Source organism: Capra hircus, chromosome 3 (assembly GCF_001704415.2).
Source record: "Capra hircus breed San Clemente chromosome 3, ASM170441v1, whole genome shotgun sequence".
Taxonomy (NCBI): domain Eukaryota; kingdom Metazoa; phylum Chordata; class Mammalia; order Artiodactyla; family Bovidae; genus Capra; species Capra hircus.
In genome coordinates, this window is record NC_030810.1 from 26,501,737 (window position 1) to 26,527,000 (window position 25,264).

The window sequence follows — 25,264 nt, forward strand, 5'->3', positions numbered from 1 at the left end:
CACTAGAAATACAATAATAAGCAAGCCAGATACAGTCCCCAGTCTCACAAAACTTACACTCTGGTAAGGAAAGCAGACATTCACAACTAACCACATCGGTAATTACCATTGTGATCATTGTTTTGAAGGGAAAGTGATGGGAGATATAAAAGAAAGACCTTCATTGGTGCTGTGATCATGGAATATTTCACAAAGCAACATTTAGGTTGGATTTCTGAAGAATGAGTAGGGCAAATATATGGGGAAGGACACTCCAAATAAAGGGAAAAGCATGTGTAAAGACCATTGAGTAACTTGGAAAAATGGAAAGAAAACCAGTGTGGCTGGAATTGGTGACAGAATGAGAGAATGACATGCAGTGCAGCTGGAGAGAGACTTGGGAGCCAAATCATACCACTCATTTAAACAACATTATTGATTTTGGACTTTGTCCTGGAACTAAATGAGGAGAGTCAGCAAAGAGTATCAAGCATGAAAAATGAAACAATCAGAACTCTGTTATAAAGAGAGCAGTCCCTGTGGAGAACATCTGGAGAGAGGGGCAAGGATGGATGCAAGGAAACCACCTAAATAGCTATTTATTTATTTAGCCATCTCATTAATATTTATTGAATGCCTACCACATGCCAGATTCTATACTACGCCTTGATGCTGCTGCTTCTGATGCTAAGTCGCATCAGTCGTGTCTGACTCTGTGCGACTCCATAGATGGCAGCCCACCAGGCTCCTCTGTCCCTGGGATTCTCCAGGCAAGAACACTGGAGTGGGCTGCCATTTCCTTCTCCAGTGCATGAAAGTGAAAAGCGAAAGTAAAGTTGCTTAGTTGTGTCCAACTCTTAGCGACCCCATGGACTGTAGTCTACCAGGCTCCTCCGCCCATGGGATTCCCAGGCAAGAGTACTGGAGTGGGGTGCCATTGCCTCTCCAACACTACATCTTGAGGATACAGCAGTTAACAAGATGGATAAAAGCCCTACCTGATGGATAGTACACTGTAAAAGTCTAGGTGACAAATGCTGGTGGTTTAGACAATGGTGGTGATGATAGGGATGAAGTGTGTTAGTCAGCCTGGGTTGCCATCATCCAGTACCACAGACTATGTGGGTTAACAACAGATTTGTTTTCTCACAGTTCTGAAGGCTAGAAGTCTGAGATCAGGATTGATTTCTTAAGGCCTCTCTGCTTAGCTTATACCCACTCCAGTGTTCTTGCCTGGAGAAACCCAGGGATGGGGGAGCCTGGAGGGCTGCCATCTATGGGGTCGCACAGAGTCGGACATGACTGAAGCGGCTTAGCAGCAGCTTAGCTTATAGAGAACCATCTTTTCCTTGGTCTTCACGTGCTCTTCCCTGTGTGTCTATGTCCTAATCTCTTCCTCTGAGAATATAAATCATATTGGATTAGGACCTACCCATATGACCTCATTTTAACTTAATTACTTCTCTAAAGGTCGTATCTCCAAATACAGTCACATTCAGAGGTTGGGGGTTAGGTCTTCAACATATTAATTTGGAGGTAGATACGATTCAGCCTATAACAGGATTTTAAAAATATCTAGGAAAATGAATGAACAATAATTGATGATTAAGGAATGAGAGAGAAGGAGATGTCAAGGATGGGTCTCAGGTTGCCTGTATGCTCAGTCCCTAAGTCGTGTCGGACTCTTGTGACCCACCCCATGGACTATAGCCCGCCAGGCTCTGTCCATGGGATTCTCCAGGCAAGAATACTGGAGTGGGTTGCCATTTCCTTCTCCAGGGTCTCAGGTTTCTAGCATGTAAAATAATAGGGCGATGCTATTGACTTATATGATAAGGAACACTGAAAGAAAGTTCACCGTTCACCAGGATCCATTTCCTGTTTTTCATTAGTTGTGGTCTCTTGGAGTACTGAAGCAATGTACAAAAAATATATAGTTTGGCCAGCAGCATATCACAATATTTATTGGCACATGATATCAAATACATGGAGGAGGGATTGGATCATCCATGCAAGTCTGAATGAGAAAGAGCTTTCAAAAATGACTTTATCAGCCAAATTTTCCTCATTCACTTCCAATCTCATATCTCCTACCATTATCTTAGCAGGAACCATTTAGGTGGAGCTGCCAAAGCCAAAGTGTAACATGTAGAATGTTTAGGAAAGAATGAGGTGAGGAAAGCTTGACCATATGCGTGCTAAGTCTCCTCAGTCTGACTCTTTGCAACCTACGGACTGTAGCCCATCAGGCTCCTTTTGTCCATGAGATTCTCCAAGCAAGCATACTGGAGTGGGTTGCCATTTCTTTCTCCAGGGGATCTTCCCAACCCAAGGATGGAACCCAGATCTCTTATGTCTCGTGCACTGGCAGGTGGGTACTTTACCACTAGCACCCCCTGGGAAGTGGATCAGGCTAAATAGCACATAAGTCCACAGATGGTTTGTTTTTAGATAAGCAATATGAATGCTTATTTACGTTTGCACAGGAATAACCCAATAGGGATAGAGAGATTAATTATATGAGAAGAAAGGGAACATTTACAGGAAAAAAAAAATCTGAAGACAGGGAGGGAATGACTCCAGAACTCAATTAGCCTCTGAAAAGTAGAAATTGGGCTTCCCAGGTGGTGCTAGTGGTAAAGAATCCGCCTACCAATGCAGAAGAAGCAAGAGACCCAGGTTCAATCCCTATATCGGGAGGATCCCCTGAAGTAGGCAATGGCACCCCACTCCAGTGTTCTTGCTTGGAAAATTCCATGGGCAGAGGAGCCTTTTGTGCTTTAGTCCATGGGGTTGTAAAGAGTCGGACACTACTGAGCAACTGAACACGGGACAGAAGTAGAAAATATCTCTTTCACTGGAATAAAAGGATAGGATAAAAGGATGAGACAGATGCAGGGAAAGTGTGTAGATTTACCAGTAAAAAGTTGAGGGAGTTATATTAGAAGATCTGGATAAGGTTAAAGTGTGATGGAAGATACTGATCAGTTAGGTTGAAAGGATAAACAGTTGATTGTAATCAGAGAATATTTCTGGATTCAGGGTTTCAAAGGTAAAAGAGTTTTGAGTGATAACACGATGAGACGATTGGGGTGGGTGGGTGGCTGAAATAGAGTGGAGGTTATTGATGATAAGGAGGTCAAATAAACAAGAGGCCAAGGTAATAGATGATGGTTTTTCATGGATTTTCATGAAAATGGGAAACCAAACTTCAGTTCACTTAACTTATTGGAATATCAGCTCATACATCTTGAAGTGCACAAAGGGGGATACAAGGTTGACTTAATCCACTGCTCCAACCATGTTTCACTTCAATTTTGTCAGTATTTCATCCCCTTCATGTGTTGGTTTCACACTCCATCTAGTAGCAAGTAAGAATATCCTGTGAGACCTCTCAGAATTTCTAAAATATTAATTTGAGTTATAAATCATTCCAAGAGATAAATTGTTATCCAAACTTATTTAATCATGGAAAGTCTTTCTAGGGGCACTAGTGTTGCATGGCATATACTTTGGGAAATGCTGCTATAACCTTGTTAAGCAACAGTTATTGACTCCTATAGTGGCTAGCCACAGAAGCTTATACTCTGGTTTATGTAAGAAAAAAACCCCACAAATTTGTTAAACAACACTGACTAGATCACAAACTACCTGGAGATGCTGGAGTACCAGGCTTGGGGGTATACACTGAAGACTTGCTGGGGAGGACACAATTGCTGTCACCACTAAGCACTAAATTTGTACTGCTAACACCACTAGCCTCCAACACTGGACAGCTCTATGGGCACTATAACCACCACTGCCCCAAGAACTCAGTCTTCCTGCAAATGCTGTTATCTTGTGCTGCATGAAAGTGTACCTGCTTGGGTGTGCTGAGGTCATTTGCCTATAGTCTAGCTGCAAAGGGGGCTGGGAAAGCAATTATCTGGTATTTCCAACTTCTAAAATGGAAAGATGGTCCCACCTCCCTCCAAAACTTAAAAGGTAAAGGATTTTTAGAACCTAAGAAAGATAATTTAATAACTTTTAAATATCTATATAACATACTAATTTCTTTGCCCAACCTGAACTATATTATTTCCCACCTAGTCATATTTAAACCTAAAAATACCTCAATATAAAGCAACTCAAAATACAATTACCCACTCACCAAAAGTGGTACAACCCAAAGTCTCATCACTTACTACATCAGTTACAAATGTAGAGCTTCTAAGCGATATTTTTGGAACATCATTTAGATATGACATCTTTTCTAAAATATGTGTGTATGTGTGCATGCATGTATGTACATATTTGGCCATGCTGGGTCTCAGTTGCAACAAGTGGCATTTTTAGTTGCAGCATGTGAACTCTTAGTTGTGACTAGACTAGTTGGTCTAGTTTCCTGACCAGGGATCAACCTCAGGTTCCCGGCATTGGTAATGCAGAGTCTTAGCTACAGGACCACCAGGGAAGTCCCCTGTATATATGATATCTTAATTAGGAAGTTCACCACTATAATAAGCAAGGTCCTGTTGTAGATAATAGGAACCATGCTAGCTATTTTTAATCAGAAAGCATTTAATACAGGGAATTAGGTACTGAAATGATCAGAGGAACACACTAGCCTGGTCCCCAAGGAAGAACTCCAAGAAAATCGTCATCTGTCCTGACATGGGAAATGAAACTCGACATCAATCTGAAAGATAGAGAATCAGGAATCTGCTCTCTAAGGTTCTGGTTCTGGAATCACACCATCTTGGCCATCACGTAATCTTATCCATCATCTGGAATTAAGGAAGCTGTTGTCCTGGAACACACTATGATAGCTATTAACACAACCTGAAATCAGGAAGCTGCTGCCAGAATAGCTGACTCCAGGGCCACGTCACACCTGCAGTCACACCAGCGAAAGGGAAGCCTCACACTCTGCAACTCTTCCCCGGCAGTTCCATCTTCAGATCTCACATGCAAGCATCACTGTAAAGTGTGTGCACTGCTCAGAAAATACTGAGTGAGACAGCATGATGGTAGGTAGGGCGGTCAGCAAGTGGCACAGATGGTGGTACCAAAGCAGAAACTTGGTGGAAGGGAATTCCAGATTAGGAGTCCAATAAAATCAGATCACTGCTTCATCTGAGATCAAAGGGATCCAGTGCAATCAAACTGACACGAGGGGGAATTCCCTGGCAGTCCAACAGTTAGGACTCAGTGCTTTCACTTCCAGGAGCACAGGCTCAACCCCTGGTAAGCCAAGCAACATGCCTCCCTCATCCTTAAACAAAGCAAAACAACAAAAACCTGACAGGAGGTACCTTGCTGGAGTGTCTGGATTGTGTTGCCAAGTCTAGAGATCCAGGGTTGTTTTCTGCGACGGAGAGTTTGGGCACTCAGCAGTGACGGGGGCAGGTTATCCTTGGAGAGGTTGTATAACTGTGATTGGTGGCCCTGACGTTCATGCCTAGGGTGGCACAGGAGAGCTACCCAATGAAGGGAACAGAAGCGGTGCTGAGGAGCTGGAAGGGCCACCTAGAAGGGCTCTACTGACAAGATAAAGGGGCCAAGTGCATGGACTGAATAGTGGAGGCTGATAAAATAGACATCCCAGCAGATGCCTTCATGGAAAGTTGTGCCAAGACCAGGTATCATACATTATACCTCAGAAAATGCTAGCCTGGGCAGTGTCTCTTACCTGAGGTCCTGACATCATATAATTCTCTGAGACTTAATGCCATCCAGGCAAAGAGGAAAAAGAAATCCTGAAGTTGACCTAGTTTAAACCTCAAATAACCTAAAAAACCTTGAACTTGATTCTAAGAGGTTTTGCTGTCTTCATGCAAACTGTTTCAAGAGGAATTGTTATTGGAATATACAATTGTTTCTCTTATTTTGTAATTGCATTAGTTGGTTTGAAGATTTATACTTGCTACACAGCCTAAGTCATTGATGCAATCCTTGAGCTGGTTGACTTGAATACAAATTACCTAGTATGGTGTAGTAGTTAAAGGCATAGATACAGTGGCCAAATTGCTCACATTCAAATACCAACTCTGATCCCAGTAGCTTAGGTGAATTACTTACCCACTGTGTGCCTCCATATCCCTATCTATTATTTTATACACGGCAGATGATGATGGAAATAGAACCAAATCCATCAGGTTATTGTTAGGATAAAATGAGTTAATGTGACTGGAGGATTTAAAATAGTTCCTAGCACATAGTGCTGTATAAATATTTGCACTTTCAGCTGAAGAATGTTTGAAACCTGTAGTCTTGAAACTTCTATGATCCCTGAAAGAATTTTGGAAAACTATGTACTTTCAAGTTGACATCTAAAAGCGTCACCATTTAAATAATTGCAAAGGACATAATTTTTACTGTACTGTAAATATTAACATTTAGAAAAAGTTGTTATGTACTTTAAAAAAATATATCCATTAGAGCCTAAGTACCACAGGAATTTTATATCCACTTACCCACTTAATTTTTTTCTACCTTATTCACTTAAAATTAATAGATGCGCAGGCTCTTAACAGTTGGGAATTTTACATCATTCTTCTTTTTGAATTTTTATTTCACTCTATCCACAGAATTATAAACTAACATAATGTATTTATTGGAGTAGGAAATGGCAGTACATTTATTCCAGTATTCTTGCCTGGAAAATTCCATGGGAAGAGGAGCCTGGTGGGCTGCAATCCATGGAGTCATGAAGAGTTGGACATGACTGAGTGAGCACACACAAAGGATTTATATGCTTAAAACTCTCTTACTAATCATCACCATGTCATACCTCCCAATAGAAAATATATATATTTAATTGGAATTAAAATGCTGAAATTTTCTTTGGCTATAAGAATCTAAGATATGTTAGACAATTTTTGTACCCTACTTTACAACCTCTTGATGTTTTTCCGGCTTTGGCAGTCACTGTGGTAACCAGCTACATTCGGAGGTGGAGGACACCACCGTAAAGCTGCATCCCCTTGTCTCTTGTTCTATGCCTCCATGGTTCTTTGTCGCCTCTGTGTCTGTTCTTCCAGGAAATTAGCTCCTCGGTGAAACTCTGGACCAGTGAGGTAACCAGCTCAATAATATACTCTACTTTCGTTCTCCCTCCTGCGCTTCACTTTCACCAGTCCCTCATTCCTGTTCCTTAGAATCTCTTCCTAAAATATATTACCTGTATAGGCCTTACCTCAGGCCCTGCATTTAGGGGAACTTAAGCTAAAATCTCAAGACTTAAAATTTTTCTTTCAGATTCAGCTATTGTTTTTTTTTTTTTTTTTAAGTCAGTTAAAGAAGGTTTTTATTTTTGCAATGTCATTCCATACAAAAGCAATAGAAACATAACAGTCTTAGGAAGTTTACAACTGAATATACGAACAGAAAATCTGTACATGTTATCCTTTACAGCCATTTTACAAAGTGAATTAACTGATTATAAAAAAAAATTCTTCCTAATCCCTCTGCTGCCTTAACTTTTGGAGTATTATAGGTAGAAGGCCCACTTAGTGCTATTTACAAGTACCAAGTTAAGACTGTATAACTTACATAAAATCCATTAACTTATCAGCTCAGTTTAGTATCTTTGACTATTCAGTGCTCTGTATGAGGAAAAATCCCACCTTGATATACTGACAAACAGCCAGAAAACCAACGCTTTCCATAGAGATGGTGAAGGAGCCGATTATGAGAACACTCACTCAGATACCAGTAAAGAAAGTCGACGCCAGACTGGTCCCAAGAACACAGGTAAACCCAAGCCAGCCATCTGGCGAGTAGCAGTTTCACATCTGCAGCGTTTAGCAGGCAATGTTAAATCACCCGTGGAAACAGATTCAGCTATTGTTAAAAGAATTATTATTAGCATGTCAATCAAAACAACACACATTACAAATTATAATAATTAACACTGAAGTTTTATTACAACTTTAATAAAACTACATCTCAGTGACATTACTTTTAAAAAATGTCATCATATATCTGTGGGAAGAACATTACTTACAGCTATAATGAGACAGGATTCAGCATTAACTATTTTTTATATCAAGTATTTGCAAAATGTTAAAAAAATTTTTCAAACAGATTCTGCCGCTGCTAAGTTGCTTCAGTTGTGTCCAACTCTGTGCGACCCCATAGATGGCAGCCCACCAGGCTCCCCCGTCTCTGGGATTCTCCAGGCAAGAACACTGGAGTGGGTTGCCATTTCCTTCTTCAACGCATGAAAGTGAAAAGTCAAAGTGAAGCCGCTCAGTTGTGTCCAACTCTTAGCGACTCCATGGACTGCAGTCTACCATGCTCCTCTGTCCATGAGATTTTCCAGGCAAGAGTACTGGAGTGGGGTGCCATTGCCTTCTCCATCAAACAGATTCCAAGCATATGCAAAAGTTTTAGCTTATTAATGAGGACCAGAAAGATGAAAAAACCAATTCAAAGTTGAAATAAGATTATTAAGTCAGATACAAAACTGGTTAATGGACCTATCTTCTCTCTGGGAAAGAAATCATTTGCTTATTAGTTTTCTGTAAGTTAACATAGAACTCTATAAAGCAGTAAAATGTCTGTACCCTAATTCATAGTAAATCAAGGACTTCCCTGGTCATCCAGCGGTTAAGAATCTGCCTTGTACTGAAGGGTTGAGAGTTCAATCCCTGGTCGGCAAACTAAGAGCTCACATGCTACAGAGCAACAAAGCCCAAACGCCGCAAGGAAAGATCCATCATGATGCAATGAGGATCCCTCATCCCACAGCTAAGACCGACATGGCCAAGTTAATAAATATTTAAAAAAACCAGTAAATCAAACTAAGTTATATTCTCTCAGAAAGTCAGTTAACCTTTTAGGCAGGCTTGTTACAACAATGCTCTGTGCTAGCCTGCTCAGTCACTAAGTCATTTTGTGACCCATGTAGCCCGCCAGGCTCCTCTGTCTGCAGGATTTTCCAGACAAGAATACTGGAGTGGGTTGCCATTTTTTTTACTCATTTAATAAATATTTATTTACTAAATATCTCCTTTGTGTCAGACATTTCAAGAATCTTGTCATATACTCCGAATAATACTGATGAAGTACTAGCCTTCCTGCAGCTTATGTTCTCAAAGAAAGAGGTAGAGAATGAACTTGTAACTTCAGCATAGTTATGAACAGTGCCCCTGTCACTCTCAGTGTTCCACTGGAGGTGATACCTTATAAGATCCCTCTTTTCATACTGTTGAAATGATACACAGGGTAAAGAAAAAGAGAGTATGGGGGAGGGTAGGCTGTGACTATTAATAAAGTCAGTGAAGCTTTAATGAGAAATGATGAAGCAAAGCCTGTAGACAGCACAGGGAAGAGTGGTCCAGGCAAGCGCAGCAGCAAATGCAGACTCCGATGCAGGGAGGCCCCAGTATTTTCTAATGTTAATATTATTTTCTTGAAGGAGGCAGGAAAGGCTTTAAGCAGGGGAGTGACGTGGTCTCATCTGTGTTTTAGAAAGATTACTCTGGGGGAAGTTAAGGAGGATGGATGACAGGAGAGAATATCAGAGGCAAGTAGTCAAGTCACAGGCTGTAACAGTAAATAGGAAGTAGGAAAGGCCTGCCCCATACAAAACAGTGACAGTGAGGATGGAGGGAATTTGGATATCTGAAAAGTAGAAGAGACAAGCTCTGACGTCCTTTAGAATGTGGGAGATGCAGGTGTGGGAACAGCCCTAGATAGAGCTCTTGGATTAGGCCCTCAAGGTTAGTTTTCTTCCTGAAGTGCTCTCCCTCCACTCCCCAGTAAGAAAAAGGCCATCGCAATACATTTCCTTTTAAAGTTTTATTAAAGTTTAATGGAACAATTAATATTTTTTCTTTTTTTGTTGTTAATCCCAGTACAAAAATACAGTTGACGACTTGACAAAAATGGCTCCATCTAGGGCTAGAAGGTTTCTTCCACAGTTAACGGGGGAAAAGAAAGCATGCTTCCAGCTGGGGCCAGTCCAGAGCACACAGCCATTCCTGCACACGCATGCGCGCAGACAGGGAAGCCAAGCCAGAGAAGAGGAAGGAAGTTGCAGGCATTCCGGAAGAAGCCCAAGATTATTCCCAGGAGAAAAAGAAGAGATGGGCTGAGCTCCTTGGTGGGGCAGAATTACGGCTTTACATTTAGAATTTGTTGTCTTAAATAATAAGCTCTTTCCGCAATTTTTAACATTATAGAGAAGATGCTTCTGGTCTCTTTTCACCACCAAGGTGAGTTAAGCAGGAGGAAATGGAAAGATTCAAATACTGCAGTGTGAGGAGTAAATCTCCAAATGGCTCAAGTTTTATGTCAAAAGGTGTCATTCTTTACCTTCAATGACAAAGAGATATTTAGGTGAGAGGGGACAGGACAAGGAAGTCTGCCACACTCTGCTGGATCACAAACATGGAGACCAGTTTCTGGCAGCAGAATTCTTCCAACAGTGAGGGGGCCTTTCCCATGTGGGAAGGAGCAAGGTTTTCCAATCCATTCAATTGTTCTGATTCCTCAGTATTCCCTTCCCTGCTGCTTTCTTCCAGAACAATATCTTTGAGGAAAGAAGGGATGCATTCATGTTACAACTCATCTTCCAGATGTTTCTCTCTGAAGGCATCACCCGTCAGCCTTTCCTGAGCTTCCTTCATCCCCTGGACAACTGTGAAATAAACATTGAGGGGAAAAATATGAAGCAAGTCTTTTATATTTGACAACCAACACATAATTTTCTGTTTTAGGAGAAATGTAAGAGGAGCACAGGATCTGGATTTAAGATCTAATTCTGGATTTTATCCCAGGAAAGTCTCTTGAATTTGTTTTCTCATCTATAAATAAGGTGATGTTACAAACTTCAAACAGATTATAAAAATTAAATGAGAGAATGAATAATAAATGTCCTTTGTAAACTATGAGGTCCTACAAAAATGTTATTTAGCAGTTACTTTGGCTTACCCTCCAGGATTAGTGTTGAACCCCTGTCATAAGCTGGAAATATACACAACACTAAGGGAATAGAAAGCATCTTCCTATCATCTCCACCACCTGTTTGGGATGAATGCTGCATTTATTTCGTTTTCTGTGGAGGTTACACTGATATGTGAGCAAGTATGTGTGCTTAGAGGGAGGATGGTTCTTCACGGAAAGAGGTGGTTATGTCCAGTACCAATTATGTATGGAAGAAGTCAAGTTCTCAGGCAAAAGAGAAACCTGGAAGGCAAGCCCTGGGTAGACAGGAGATGAGTCTTCTCGTCTATCTTGGGAATCAAAGAGGGAAGCTGGGTACAGGCTCCCTGTACAATGGCAGGCCAGGTATTAGGGTTGAGCCACAATCTGTGGATCTCAGAAAGCATACCAGGTAGTAAAGTTTGTTACACCCCTTTAGTTTTGCCCAAGCATTTAGTAAAGTCAGGTTTGAATATTTCAGCTTCATGTCAGCTGAGCCATGGGGAATTCAGGTAAGGGTTCTGTGTCCATATCTGGACTAATATATTAAAGGATGATGCCCACGTCAAGATGGCAGGGGTAACTGCATGAAATTCTGAAAGGAAGGTGAATTTCAAGGGTCAAGAGTTGGGGACCGAAAGTTCAGTTGCCCTTCTCCATGTGGAAAACTTCCCGCTACTACCAGCCTCCAGGGATCTGCTTTTGGGTAGGGAAGATAACATTCTCCTTACCCATGGGAAGGAGAGGATAACCTCTCCAGATCTTTCCTCTCCCTATTCTGAGAAATAAGAGTGCTGAGGACTCAAAACATAAAATGATCAACAAACTGGCAGCATGACAAAGGAAGACACATGGCAACTTAGAAATAACCCTCTTTTACAGATGGCAGGGAGAATTCAGAAGGAAAACAGTGACAGTATGTGGCATGAATTCCAACTTCTGCCTCTAGAATGGTTGCACTCAGGATTAGAGAACAAAAAACCATGACTGACTTGTGACTTCAATCTTCCCTCACATGTTTGTGCTGACGCTGTTCCCTCTGCCTCCAATAATGCTTTGCACATCCCTCTGCTGGTTAGGTCTCATTCTTCAAGACTCAATTCAGTTATCATCCCCTCTAGCATGACTCATGCACTCTCCATGTTGGGCTACACCTGACACCCTTTTCCCTTGCTTCCTTAGCTTGAAATGTCCTCTTCATATCTGACCAAAGAGACAAATTCTTACCTGTCTAGATCAAGTTAGTTTACTATCTATGAAACCTTTCAGAATTGATCATCTAACAGCATTCCCCTACCTTTGAATTCTTACAAGAATAGTGTTAGTGCAGTGGAAAAAAACTAAGTTGTAGACGGAAATCCTGGCTCTGTGACTTATTAACTGTGAGTCCAAGGGCAAGCGACTGTTTCTGGAAGCCTCAGTTCTCTAGTTTCCTATGGGTCAGTTAGCTTCCTACTGGACTGTAAGAAGCTAGAGGAGGGGCTTGCTCTTCTCTTTCTTCTATATCCTACATAGCATCTAGCCAAAAGCTACATGCAGAAGATGCTTAGTGAACATGCTGAATTAGTTTCCCATCAAATCTCGCATGTGGTTCATTCTAGTTAAACCTAGCAGCAACCCTCCCTCTTCTCTCTCAACATAACCATACCTTGCTCAGCACTGATGTAGAAATACTTATAGCTGGGGTTTCCATTCTCATTGATGATTTCAGGACGCACTTTGCCACTGGGATCTATTGTAGACAAAATAGCAGAGGGGTTGCAATAACTACAACAGACAGGTACTTCAAGCATTATATGATATACTAGGCCTTCTGGAAAATGAGACCTGCCCATCTTTGCAGCCCATTATCTCACCACCCTACCCCCTGTGTTTTACATTGCAATCAAAATTAATCCCTTGGAATTCCCTGAACACAACCCACCCCCACCCTCAACCATGCCTATATGCTGTTCCATCTTTCTGGCATGTTCCTTTTCTGCTTGATGATAGTGGGATCCTATATTTTTATTTGTATTCCCCATAGAACCTAGCAGAATGCTGATCAAAGACAAGGTGGTCATTAAATATCTCCCAGGAAATTGTTTCTGTAAAGATATTTGTCTGGTTGCAGCATCCCATTGCCTCAGCTGTGCTACAGGGCAAGGGTGGGAACTATGGCTTCTCTCGGTTCCTGTAGTGCCTAACTTGTGGCTGATGCAAAGATGATTGCTAAACAAATGAATAAATGATCAGTACTCTCCCATTGCTCACAAAAGCAGTTTGGGTATTGGCGGGAGCAGGGGGGTTGTTTTATTGTTTATCACAAAAGCAGCTAGTTAATGGGAAAAGTTTTCTTTCAGACCTGAGGCTCTGGCATTTAGAATCCATCACTCTCTTTTGAAAATGGCTTTTGTTTTTAGCCATAACAATATAATTTCACTAGGTGGAGTCAGTGCCTTGATGCACTTCTCTCTCCTTCTGTATGGATCCCCAGATTAAGACCTTTCACCTTACCCAGGAACAGGATTCGTGGAATATAACCCCCATCAGGGCTGAAATCTTCATCTTTGGGCTCCTCTTCATCCTAGTAAGTGTAAACCTCAAGTCAGATCATGTTCCTTCTCTCCTCAAAACCTTTCAGTGGCTTCCTCTCCCATTCAGGGTAAGTCCTTGAAGTGGCCTGAGAGGCCCTACATGACCTCCTACCTGGGCACTTCTCTAACGTCATATCCCATCTCTTCTTTAGTTTTTCCCAACTACACTAAATTGCTTGTTGTTGCTATCATTAAACAAGCCAGGCATGCTCCCCACTCAGGCTTTTGCACTTGTTCTTACCCCCTGCCTGGACATACATCCCCCTTCATCCGGGTGGCTCACTCCCTTTTCTGCTTCAAATCTTTGCTCAAATGCCACCTTCTTTTCTAACCACCTAATTAAAACTGCAAACTGTCCCCTCCATTCTTCACTGTTAGCCACAGCATTTACCACCATCTGACATATTTTATTTGTCTGCCTCCCCATATTCAAGTCCTCATATGTAATTTAATGCCAGCAAAGAAATTTGTCTGTTTTGTTCATTGCTTATTCGCAATACCTACATTACTGACTTGGAGTTTTTCTTGAATGCATGAATTGATAAGATTGACATTTTAGTACAATTGTGAAGTTACAGTCCTCCCAGGAGCCATGACCACACAGCTAGCTTTCTTTTTAAGAAATCTCTCAAGTTGGGGAATGCTCATTGAACACATTTGTGTTTTCTTTGAGTGGTGATTCTAAGTTACCATAGAAAATGGTGAGGAGTTCAGATAGGAATCAATAGTAACTTTGTCATTTATAGTGTGATTCCCATTTCAGAAGTTATACCAAAGAATATAACTTTGCCTTCAGTGAGGTGTGTTGGCATTCAGGCTATCTACTAGCTTTATTTTTCAAAATTATCTATTTTCGGCTGTGCTGGATCTTCACTGCTGCGTGGGTTTTTCTGTAATTGGTGAGCAGGGGCTGTTCTCTAGCTGTGGTGGCTTCTCCTGTTGCCGAGCACAGACTCCAGAGCGTCTGGGTGTCAGTAGTTGTGGCACACGGGCTCAGCAGTTTTGAGTCCTGGGCTCTAGAGCACAGGCTCAGCAGTTGTGTTGCACGGGCTTAGCTGCTCTGCAGCATGTACGATCTTCCTAGATCAGGGATCGACCTGTGTCTCCTGCATTGGCAGGCGGATTCTTTACCACTCAGCCACCAGGGAAGCCCCTATCCACCAGCTTTATAAGCAATCCCTTAGCTACCTCAACATTAACTGTTACTGTGTTCAGAGTTCCAGTCCTATGTTCAAATAAACATCATTTTACAGAAACATAGGGCTAGGAGGATCATCACAGAGTATCCAAGAATCCCACATTTGAAGAGTACACCCTAAGAGGCAGTACAAGTAGATCACAGTACCTATTCTTATCACTTACTCGGCTCTTGACTAAATCACCTAACTCCTTCAGGTCTAAGATGCTCAATGTGTAAAATGGGAATGGTATCATTGACCTAAAAATCCCTTCTAACTCCAAGGTCTGATATTCTGACTTGGGATTCTAAGACCTCTGGCCAATGTGAAGAACATAAAAGATATCTAACCAAGAAAAAGGAAGCTGTACATATAAGCCCAGCACAAAGTAGGATTTCAACTGAATCCTATTTTTCAGGGAATTGTGGCCTGCATGTATGACTACATCTTTAGTTATACAAAGATGTAAAACCATGACATAATCACAAACTAAAAATGAAAGAATCTTAACTTAGTCATTTTAACCAATCTTTCTTCTCCTACTTCCTCCCAAAAATGGGGGCCGGATGGTTCTACCATATCTGATACAAGCTTTAGTATTAGAGTTCAGAAGAAAAACACATACATACAAGTAGACAACTCTGCTGAGTAAGATTTTATACCATCAAAGATGTTAATTCTTGTGAAGACTTAAAATCACAGCAGAAAGGAGAAACTCTGGAATTCTTACCTCAAGATTTACCATAACAAAATTATGGGAAAGTTCTGAAATTTCTGTAGATTCTGCAAATTTGGGCTTTAAAGCTGGGGGTGGGAAGCAACAGAAAAAAACATCATTGTCATAGCCAAACCTTAATTTGCTGAGATGATTCATATAACTGACAGCTGTTCTAATCTTAAGACCCAGAAATCAGGACACCTGAATTCTGGTCCTGCTTCTGCCACTGACTTGCATAGCTGTGTATCCTTAAGTGATTGACTTCATTTCTCTGAAACTTTCATCTCAATTATAAAATATAGATAAGGAACACTGATGAAAAAATTACCACTAGTTGCTTTTTTACATATTTCAATAACATCTACTTAAGAACAGATGTAATAAAGACAATAGAGGAACAATACTCTACCATTAATGTACACATATTACTAAACTAATGGTCTGCACTAATTTTATACTTTTTCCAACAAGATTTTATTAAGCGTAGCATACCAAACAAAAGAAGAAATCCACCTGGGAAGATGCAGGGTGGTGTAACAGAGAGAACACATGCTGCATAGTAAGAAAACCTTACTAATTCAGTTCCCACTCCTCCAGAAAGACTTTGACAACCAATCATCATATCTCTTTTTGTATATACAACTCTTCATACAACTACTGTAGCACTTAATCCCATACTCTATATAACCATATCTTAATTGCCACATCCTTCAATCCCTTGTAAATACTACTGTAAATTTCTTGAGGACAGGGAATCTGTTCCATGTATTTCTTTGGTACTCCTACAAGCAATAAACAGTGCTGAGCCAAAGTCAGTGCTATTTTTAAAATGGTAACATTTGAGAACACATCAGAGGTCTGATCATTTCCACCTACCTTTGCAAGCTCCACACCAGGACTTATGGATAATCACCATCAGGGGCAATCCACTTAAAAACAAAACAAACAAATTATAAACTAGTAATTCCACTTTTTGAAATGCACTCTAATAAAATGACCAACCAATGAAGACAAAGATTAATGTACAAGGACGCTCATGGAACATAATTTCAATAAAAAGAAATTTAAGACAATCTATTCAATAATAGTGGATTATTATAACAAAATTATTGCTAAGTTCTGATGTTCCAGTAAATTGTGCAAATTTGGGCTTTAAAGCTACAGAGAAGAGATTTTTTTTAAAAAATTACATTTTCAAATGTTATGGCTATATAACCACTGAAATGGTAACAAAACTTTTCATTGGTACGCTGTTAAAATAAAAACTAGAACATAAAATTATTATCTGTGTTGCTGTTGTTTGGTCACTAAGTCACGTCCAAATCTTTGCAACACCATGAACTGCAGCACACCAGGCTTCCCTGTCCTTCACCATCTCCTGGAGTTTGCTCAAACTCATGTTCACTGAGTCGATGATGCTATCCAACCACCTCATCCTGTCGCCCCCTTCTCCTCCTGCCCTCAATCTTTTCCAGCATCAGGGTCTTTTCCAGTGAGCTGACTCTTCGCATCAGGTGGCCAAAATATTGGGGCTCCAGCTTCAGCATCAATCCTAACAATGAGTATTCAGGACTGATTTCCTTTGGGATTGACTGGTTTGACCATCTTGCTGTCCAAGGGACTCTCAAAAGTCTCCAACACCACACTTCAAAAGCATCAGCCTTCTTTACGGTCCATCTCTCACATCCATACATGACTACTGGAAAAACTATAGCTTTGATTGTGGACCTTTGTCAGCAAAGTGATGTCTCTGCTTTTTAATAAGCTGTCTAGGTTTGTCACAGCTTTCCTTCCAAGCAGCAAGCGTCTTTTAATTTCATCACTGCAGTCACTGTTCGCAGCGTTTGTGGAGCCCCTCAAAATTATTACCTATAGTTTCAATTATGCAAACATGTAGAAAATAGTCTAAAAGGAAATGTTTTAAAACATAATAGAAGTTATCTCTAGATAATGGGATTGTGGATTTTACTACACTTTTTCTGTATTTTTCAATTTTTCTACAATTAAGTGTAATTTTTTTTTGGAGGGGGCAGACCTGTGGGATCTTAGTTCCCTGAGCAGGGACTGAACCTGGGCCCCAACAGTGAAGGCACCAAGTCCTAACCACTGAACTGCCAAGGAATTCCCAATTAAGCATAATTTTTTTATCATCACGGAGGAAAAAGCTTTTTCTTTTATAAAACAATAAGCACCATATTCCATCCGAGTCAGTCTTGGCCAGCTGAAGCTCCAATACTCTCAAGGCTCAAATGCCAACTTGTAGAAGGGTCCTATGTAAGCAGCCACTGGCTTTCTCCATCATCCACCCCCATGTCACGACATTGTCACAGGCGTATACTATCACAGCATTTGGCACACTGAACTGTATTTATTATTTATTCATCTCCCCTCACTGGCCTTAGAGCTTCTTAAGGAAGGGCCTGTTAGCTGTCTCTATATACTCTACAACTAGTACAGTATTATTGCTAGCCAAAACGTATATAGTATTTACTATGTACCAGGCACTACTCTATAGCAGACTGGTTCCAAATCGTGAGAGGAGTATTTCAAGGCTGTATATTGTCACCCTGCTTATTTAACTTATATTCAGAGTAAATCATGCAGAATGCTGGGCAGGATGAAGCACAAGCTGGAATCAAGATTGCTGGGAGAAATATCAATAACCTCAGATATGCAGATACCACCACCCTTATGGCAGAAAGTGAAGAAAAACGGCCTCTTGATGAAAGTTTCACTTTTCAACTTTTAGTGAAAAAGTTGGCTAAAAATTCAGCATTCATAAAACACAGATCATGGCATCTGGTTCCATCACTTCATGGGAGATAGATGGGGAAACAGTGAAACTGGCTGATTTTATTTTTCTGGGCTCCAAAATCACTGGAGATAGTGACTGCAGCCGTGAAATTAAAAGACGCTTGCTCCTTGGAAGAAAAGCTGTGACCAAACTAGACAGCATATTAAAAAGCAGACATTACTTTGCCAACAAAAGTCCATCTAGTCAAAGCTATAGTTTTTCCAGTAGTCATGTATGATGTGAGAGTTGGACTATAAAGAAAGCTGAGTGCTGAAGAATTGATGCTTTTGAACTGTGGTGTTGGAGAAGACTCTTGAGAGTCCCTTGTACGGCAAGGAGATCCAACCAGTCAATTCTAAAGAAATCAGTCCCGAATATTCATTCGAAGGACTGATGCTGAAGCTGAAACTCCAACACTTTGGCCACCTGATGCAAAGAACTGACTCACTGGAAAAAAAAAACCCTTATGCTGGGCAAGATTGAAGGCAGGAGGAGAAGGGGATGACAGAGGAGATGGTCAGATGGCATCACCGACTGGATGGACATGAGTTTGAGCAAGCTCTTGGAGTTGGTGATGGACAGGGAAGCCTGACGTGCTGCAGTCCATGGGGTTGCAAAGAGTCGGACACGACTGAGCAACTGAACTAATCGTCTGTTTACTACTAATTTCTCAAGGGCAAAGACTATCTAAACCATCTTTCAAAAACATAAGCACTTATCTATTATTTGTTTAATGAGATAAATGAAAGACAAGTTTAAAGGGCTTTTGCCTTGAAGAACAGAATAAAGCACCCAGTTAGGGAAGTTGTCATGATTGTGACTCCATGTTAAGACCAAGACTCACTGAGCACTAGCAAAGTACTTCTAATAGAAGGCATAACAGGGATACATCTGTATCTAAAATGTTACATTAAGTAAACTATATGAAGAATATAAAGCTACATTAAGAGAAAGAGATGCCAGCACACTGTCTTTTTATAAAAGATTTTATTAAATGAAATAATCTAGTGGTTTTATCTTTCAATTCCACTAGAACCAAAGCTTCCCAAGGATAGAAACCAGTGGATCTATCTGTGACCCCAGGCCCCAGGTTAGAGACTAGTACTTAAAAAACTGTGGTATGAAGAAAAGGCCAGCACAGATGTAGAATTGTGCTATGTTCAGTTCTGTTCACAATTATTATAAACAATTTATCCATCTTGTCTGCTCTCCCACACTTCAGATGTGAGAAATCAATGGTGTGTGACAGCCCAAATAGAACTCAATCTATGCAAGCTCTGTCCACTTAAGCTCTGTCCTTCTTGCCTAGATCTTCAGACAGTTCTCCATTCTCTAGTATCAGATTTGCTGTAAACTCAAGGCCTGGCACAGAGGGGTCCAGGAGGGTATGAGTGAATCAGTCACAACAGCTCTAGTACATGTCAATATATTCTGCAGAACTTTATTCTTCCCAGACAAATGTAGTGGTTAGACAAGAAACCATGGTTTTCCCACTCACTTGCTCCGGTTAGTGCAGGCTCTGGCTCAAATACTGCAGAAACATGTTGGCCAGTTGAGGCAGGTTCTCATTGTTGGGATGCATTTTGGTGTAGGAAATAAACTGACGACGGAGGCGACTCAGTTCTGCCATGGTCAAAGGCCTGGTAAACCGCAGGTGTTCTGTGGTGCCAGGAAGCTTAAGCAAGTCTCCGGGGACTGCACTCTTCTGTGCTTCCATCAGTCCTGCCAGCACCTGGCTGGTGACCTGGTCCAACTGGTGCAGAAAGCTGCCAGAAGCAAGTGGCTGGGACTGTGTAGACTGATGGGGTGGAGGAGCCCGGTTCTCAAACAGGGCAGCTCTGATCTCTGCCAGTGGCAACGGTTCCTCTAAGCCCACCAAGGTGAACAGGGGTCGGTCCCAGCGATTCCGAGAGTCGGGAGCTTCGAAGCGCAGCGCTAGGGCCTCCAAAAGTTCAGGAGGGTAAAAAGCACCAGACACATGCTCTGCAGATTCCTCGGATTCCGAAGCCACGAGAGCTGGAAAATCTGTCGCCCTGGTTTCCTTTGGCTCGGATTCCGTAGGTACTTCTGCCTGGGCTTGCCTATTTACTACAGAGGCCACTGCCTGTGGTTCCCCGAGGACATCGGCGCCCACCGCCAGAGGTCTCCCTCCCTCCTCAGCTCGCGGTCTCCAACTCACACTGACGTTCCGGTTCGGATTATCCACGACGCCTGCCACCCGCAGTCCCCCGTTCAGACTGCCTGGTCGTACGCAGTAGACGAGGCAGAGCGGAGTGCGCGCAGCCCGCGCCAGGCAGTACAGCTCGTAACGGAAGCCCTTGATGTAGTTCAGCGAGTCGAGGATGACCACGTCCTGGCGACTCAGGCGCCGCTCCACAGCCGCTCGCAGGGCCCCACGCAAGGCCTTCTCACGGACTGAATCGCCATACACTGCTGCGTCCTCCGCGCCGAGCACCGCCGCATCGTCCACCACCTGCACCGCGCGGCCCTCAGCTGCCAGGGCCGCACGGAGTTCCTCCACGCGCCGGCTCTTGCCGCTGTACGGCAGCCCGCAAAACACCACGAGCGGCATCCTCCCAGGAGGCGGCCATGTGCAAATGCGCCGCGTCAACTTCCGGGTTGCCGGCGGCTCTGACGCAAGCCGGAAATGAAAGCCGCACTTCCTGTATCTTTTAACTCTTACAGGCCCTCTTGTTGCTATGGAAACAGGAACACTAAGCCAACTAGAACCAGGTCCTGCTCTCTGCAAAAGGAGCTGGAGCTTAGAATGGCATCAGTTATCTATATCAAATGTTGTAGGTCTTGGAGAATGTGATCTCCTGATGGCCAATGACTGTCCATCAATTTACAGTGGGGGTCTTAAGTAGCATTGAATATTGCTCAGCTATCAATGCAAAGAAATAGAGGAAAACAATAGAATGGGAAAGACTAGAGATCTATTCAAGAAAATTAGAGATACCAAGGGGCCATTTCATGCAAAGATGAGCACAATAAAGGACAGATATGGTATGGACCTAAAGAAGTAGAAGATATTAAGAGGTGGCAAGAATACACAGAACTATACTAAAAAGATCTTCAAGACCCAGATAACCATGATGGGGTAATCACTAACCTAGAGCCAGATATCCTGGAACGCGAAGTCAAGTGGGCCTTAGGAAGTATCAGTATAAACAAAGCTAGTGAGGGTGATGGAATTCCAGTTGAGTTATTTCAAATTTTAAAAGATGATGCTGTGAAAGTGCTGCACTCAGTGTGCCAGCAAATCTGGAAAACGCAGCAGTGGTCACAGGACTGGAAACGGTGAGTTTTCATTCCAATCCCAAAGAAAGGGAATGCCAAAGAATGCAAACTACCGCACAATTGCACTCATCTCACACGCCAGCAAAGTACTGCTCAAAATTCTATAAGCCAGTCTTCAACAGTACATGAACCGTGAACTTCCAGATGTTCAAGCTGGATTTAGAAAAGGCAGAAGAACCAGAGATCAAATTGCCAACATCCGCTGGATCATCGAAAAAGCAAGAGAGTTCCAGAAAAACATCTACTTTTGCTTTATTGACTATGCCAAAGCCTTTGACTGTGTGGATCACAATAAACTGTGGAAGATTCTGAAGGAGATGGGATACCAGAGCACCTTACCTGTCTGTTGAAAAATCTATATGCAGGTCAAGAAGCGACAGTTAGAACTGGACATGGAACAAGACTGGTTCCAAATCTGGAAAGGAGTATGTTAAGGCTGTATATTGTCACCCTGCTTATTTAGCTTATATGGAGAGTACATCATGTGGAATGCTGGGCTGGAAAAAGCACAAGCTGGAATCAAGATTGCCGGGAGAAATATCAATAACCTTAGATATGCAGATGACATCACCCTTATGGCAGAAAGTGAAGAGGAACTCAAAAGCCTCTTGATGAAAGTGAAAGAGGAGAGTGAAGAAGTTGGCTTAAAGCTCAATATTCAGAAAACGAAGATCATGGCATCTGGTCCCATCACTTCATGGGAAATAGATGGGGAAACAGTGGAAACAGTGTCAGACTTTATTTCTCTGGGCTCCAAAATCACTGCAGATGGTGATTGCAGCCATGAAATTAAAAGACGCTTACTCCTTGGAAGGAAAGTTATGACCAATCTAGATAGCATATTCAAAAGCAGAGACATTACTTTACCAACAAAGGTCTGTATTGTCAAGGCTATGGTTTTTCCTGTGGTCATGTATAGATGTGAGAGCTGGACTGTGAAGAAAGCTGAGTGCCGAAGAATTGCTGCTTTTGAACTGTGGTGCTGGAGAAGACTCTTGAGAGTCCCTTGGACTGCAAGGAGATCCAACCAGTCCATTCTAAAGGAGTTCAACCCTGGGTGTTCTTTGGAAGGAATGATGCTAAAGCTGAAACTCCAGTACTTTGGCCACCTCATGCGAAGAATTGACTCACTGGAAAAGACTCTGATGCTGGGAGGGATTGGGGGCAGGAGGAGAAGGGGACGACAGAGGATGAGATGGCTGGATGGCATCACTGACTCGATGGACTTGAGTCTGAGTGAACTCAGGGAGTTGGTGATGGACAGGGAAGCCTGGCGCACTGCAATTCATGGGGTTGCAAAGAGTCAGACACGACTGAGTGACTGAACTGAACTGAACTGAAGGATGCCAGATAAAATATAGGATGCCTAGGGCTTCTTTGGCAGTCCAGTAGTTAAGACTCCGAACTTCCACTGCAGAGGGCACGGGTTTGATCCTGGTCAGGGTGCAAGATGTGGCATATATATATATACACACACACATATATTGCATGTATATACATATATATACACATGCAAATATATAATATATGTATACACACACAGAGGATGCCTAATTAAATTTGAATTTCAGATAATACATATTGCTTTTAAAATAAGTACGTCTCAAATATTACTTGGAGCATATTTAAAATTACTTATTGTTGGAAATTTGCTGTTATGACTCAGGTAACTCAACCTGGGGCCCTCTAACAACCTAGAGGAGTAGAAAAGGGTGGGAGGTGGGAGGAAGGTCAAGAGGGAGATGATACATGTACACCTATGGCGAATTCATGTTGATGTATGGCAGAAATCAAACCAATATTGTAAAGCAATTATCCTTCAATTAAAAATAAATTTTAAAATAAATGAATAAAATTACTTTTCATCTGAAATTCAAATTTAACTGGGCATCCTTTAAAAAAATGTATTGAAGTATAGTTGCTTTACAATGTTGTGTTAGTTTCTACTGTACAGCAAAGTGAATCACCTGTATATATAGATACACCCCCTCATTTTTGGATTTCCTTCCCATTTAGGTCACCACAGAGCACTGAGTAGGGTTTCCTAAATTAGACAGTAGGTTCTCATTAGTTATCTATTTTATAAATAGTATCAATAGCTTATTTATGTCAATCTCAATCTTCCAATTCATCCCACCACCCCTCCTTGTCCTCGTGGTGTTCATAAGATTAGAGTCATCCTCCATTTGTGTTTGCTAAATTTGGCAACCCCACTCCTGCAGAAGATATGAGTCTCAGAGCCATGAAGCTATAGGATCTGTTCTAGCAAAAGCAAGCATTATCATTTGGTAGGTGCCGAAGTATGAGTGTTTCTATGCAAGGAGGTGTGTGTATAAAGTAAGTGCAAACATACTGGATTTTTGTATCTCTCCAGTACAGTATAGACTATTCAACTCGAGACTATTAGGCAGTATGTTTTACTGGCTGAGTGTAGGATCTGAAGTGTCTGGGTACAGATCTTGGCTCTACCACTTAACTAGCTATATGATTATTTAACTGTTCTGTGCCTTAGTTTTCTCATCTATAAAATGAAGATAACAACAGTACCAACCTCAGAAGAGTTGTTGTTAGATAAGTTAATTCACATAACAAACGTCTGGTGCATAGTAAGCACTTAAAACCCTTAGCTAGTATTATTACTTTTGTTGTTATGCAACTACTCCACTGCTCTGCCTTGGCATAACCCTTCACCTGAATTTAATGCTAAATTGACGGCTGGAAGCTGTTCTAGATAAGCAAAAACCGTATCTTGTACCTGGCAGCTGCTTCCTTCTTCCCATCTTCTAGCGTCCTCCAATGAATGTGATCTCCAAAACCTGGAAGGAAAGAGCCTCATAAATATTCACACATGAACAAAGGGCAAAGACCCATGAAAGAAATGTAGCATATTCACAAGATACTCATAAAAAAGGCTTTCCTTTGTCAAGAGCATGGTGTTCAAGTCTCAACTCCACCGCTTTCTAGGTGTATAGAACCATGGACAGTCCCATACCTCAAGTCTCAGTTTTCATACCTGCAAAATGGAGATAATGTCACCTAATTCAGTTTTTAAGGAGATTAAATTATTAATGGCTATGAAAACCTTTGTAAACTAACAGAGTATGCAAATAATACTATAAGAATGAATGAGAATTTTCCAGTTATCTTAGAGCAAGTCCTAACAAATCATTGCTAGTTGGAGTCAACACAACAGTATAAAGAGTCAGAAAGACATTAAATGTGTGAATTTTGTAAATGAAGTAAGTTCTTGAAGTCCCAATTTCTTCATCTATAAAATCAAGAATAATACCCATACCTCCAAGTGGTGGTGTAAGGATTTTAAGACAATATATTTTGAGATAATATAAAGTTATTCTTGTTATTTTTCCCCACACTTCAGTTAGAGTGATCTTTTAAAATCACATCTTTGCTTGGTAAAATATCTTTCAGATGTGTTTCAAAGCCCAAAAAGGGAAGGTCAAACTCTTATAGCAGGGTTTCTGAAGCCTTTCAGAATATGGCTCCTACCCACCTCTCCAGGCTCACTTTCCACACTTTTCTTAAAATCTTACACAAAAAACTAATTTTCAGGAGCAGTTCTCTCAGGATTACTTGAGATGCTGTCTGCCAGGCTTGAAGTCCTAAAAATTCCCACCAAATAAAACATAACTCTAAAAAAAAAACAAAACTAATTTTCATTTCCTTAAGCACAATATGCACCCTCTCTCCCCTTCAGCCTTCATAATCACTGCTTCCTTTGCCTTTCCTCCCACTGTCACCTTCAATTCATTCTTCAGGTATGAAACTAGCAGGCATTTCTTCTGGTAAA

The 25,264-nt window shown here is 41.5% G+C and overlaps 2 protein-coding genes across 2 annotated transcripts in view; both read right to left on the minus strand.

The window, feature by feature from the left end:
- TXNDC12 (thioredoxin domain containing 12) overlaps positions 9,751 to 25,264 on the minus strand; it is a 31,923-nt gene continuing 16,409 nt past the window's right edge. Inside the window, exons 2-7 of the mRNA XM_005678426.3 lie at positions 24,212 to 24,272; positions 16,239 to 16,291; positions 15,375 to 15,448; positions 13,387 to 13,456; positions 12,539 to 12,622; positions 9,751 to 10,606 (exon numbers count right to left, since the gene is read on the minus strand). Of these exons, the coding sequence (XP_005678483.1) occupies positions 10,527 to 10,606; positions 12,539 to 12,622; positions 13,387 to 13,456; positions 15,375 to 15,448; positions 16,239 to 16,291; positions 24,212 to 24,272 (422 nt within the window). The 3' untranslated portion in view covers positions 9,751 to 10,526. The remainder of the gene's footprint in view (positions 10,607 to 12,538; positions 12,623 to 13,386; positions 13,457 to 15,374; positions 15,449 to 16,238; positions 16,292 to 24,211; positions 24,273 to 25,264) is intronic.
- KTI12 (KTI12 chromatin associated homolog) lies at positions 19,129 to 21,077 on the minus strand. The gene has a single exon (XM_013962832.2). It carries the CDS (start codon positions 20,726 to 20,728, stop codon positions 19,664 to 19,666), a length of 1,065 nt encoding a protein of 354 aa, XP_013818286.2. The 5' UTR covers positions 20,729 to 21,077; the 3' UTR covers positions 19,129 to 19,663.

What these genes read in the sequence shown, in the direction of transcription:
- KTI12 (XM_013962832.2), bottom strand. Translation starts at nt 20,728, where the DNA reads ATGCCGCTCGTGGTGTTTTGCGGGCTGCCGTACAGCGGCAAGAGCCGG.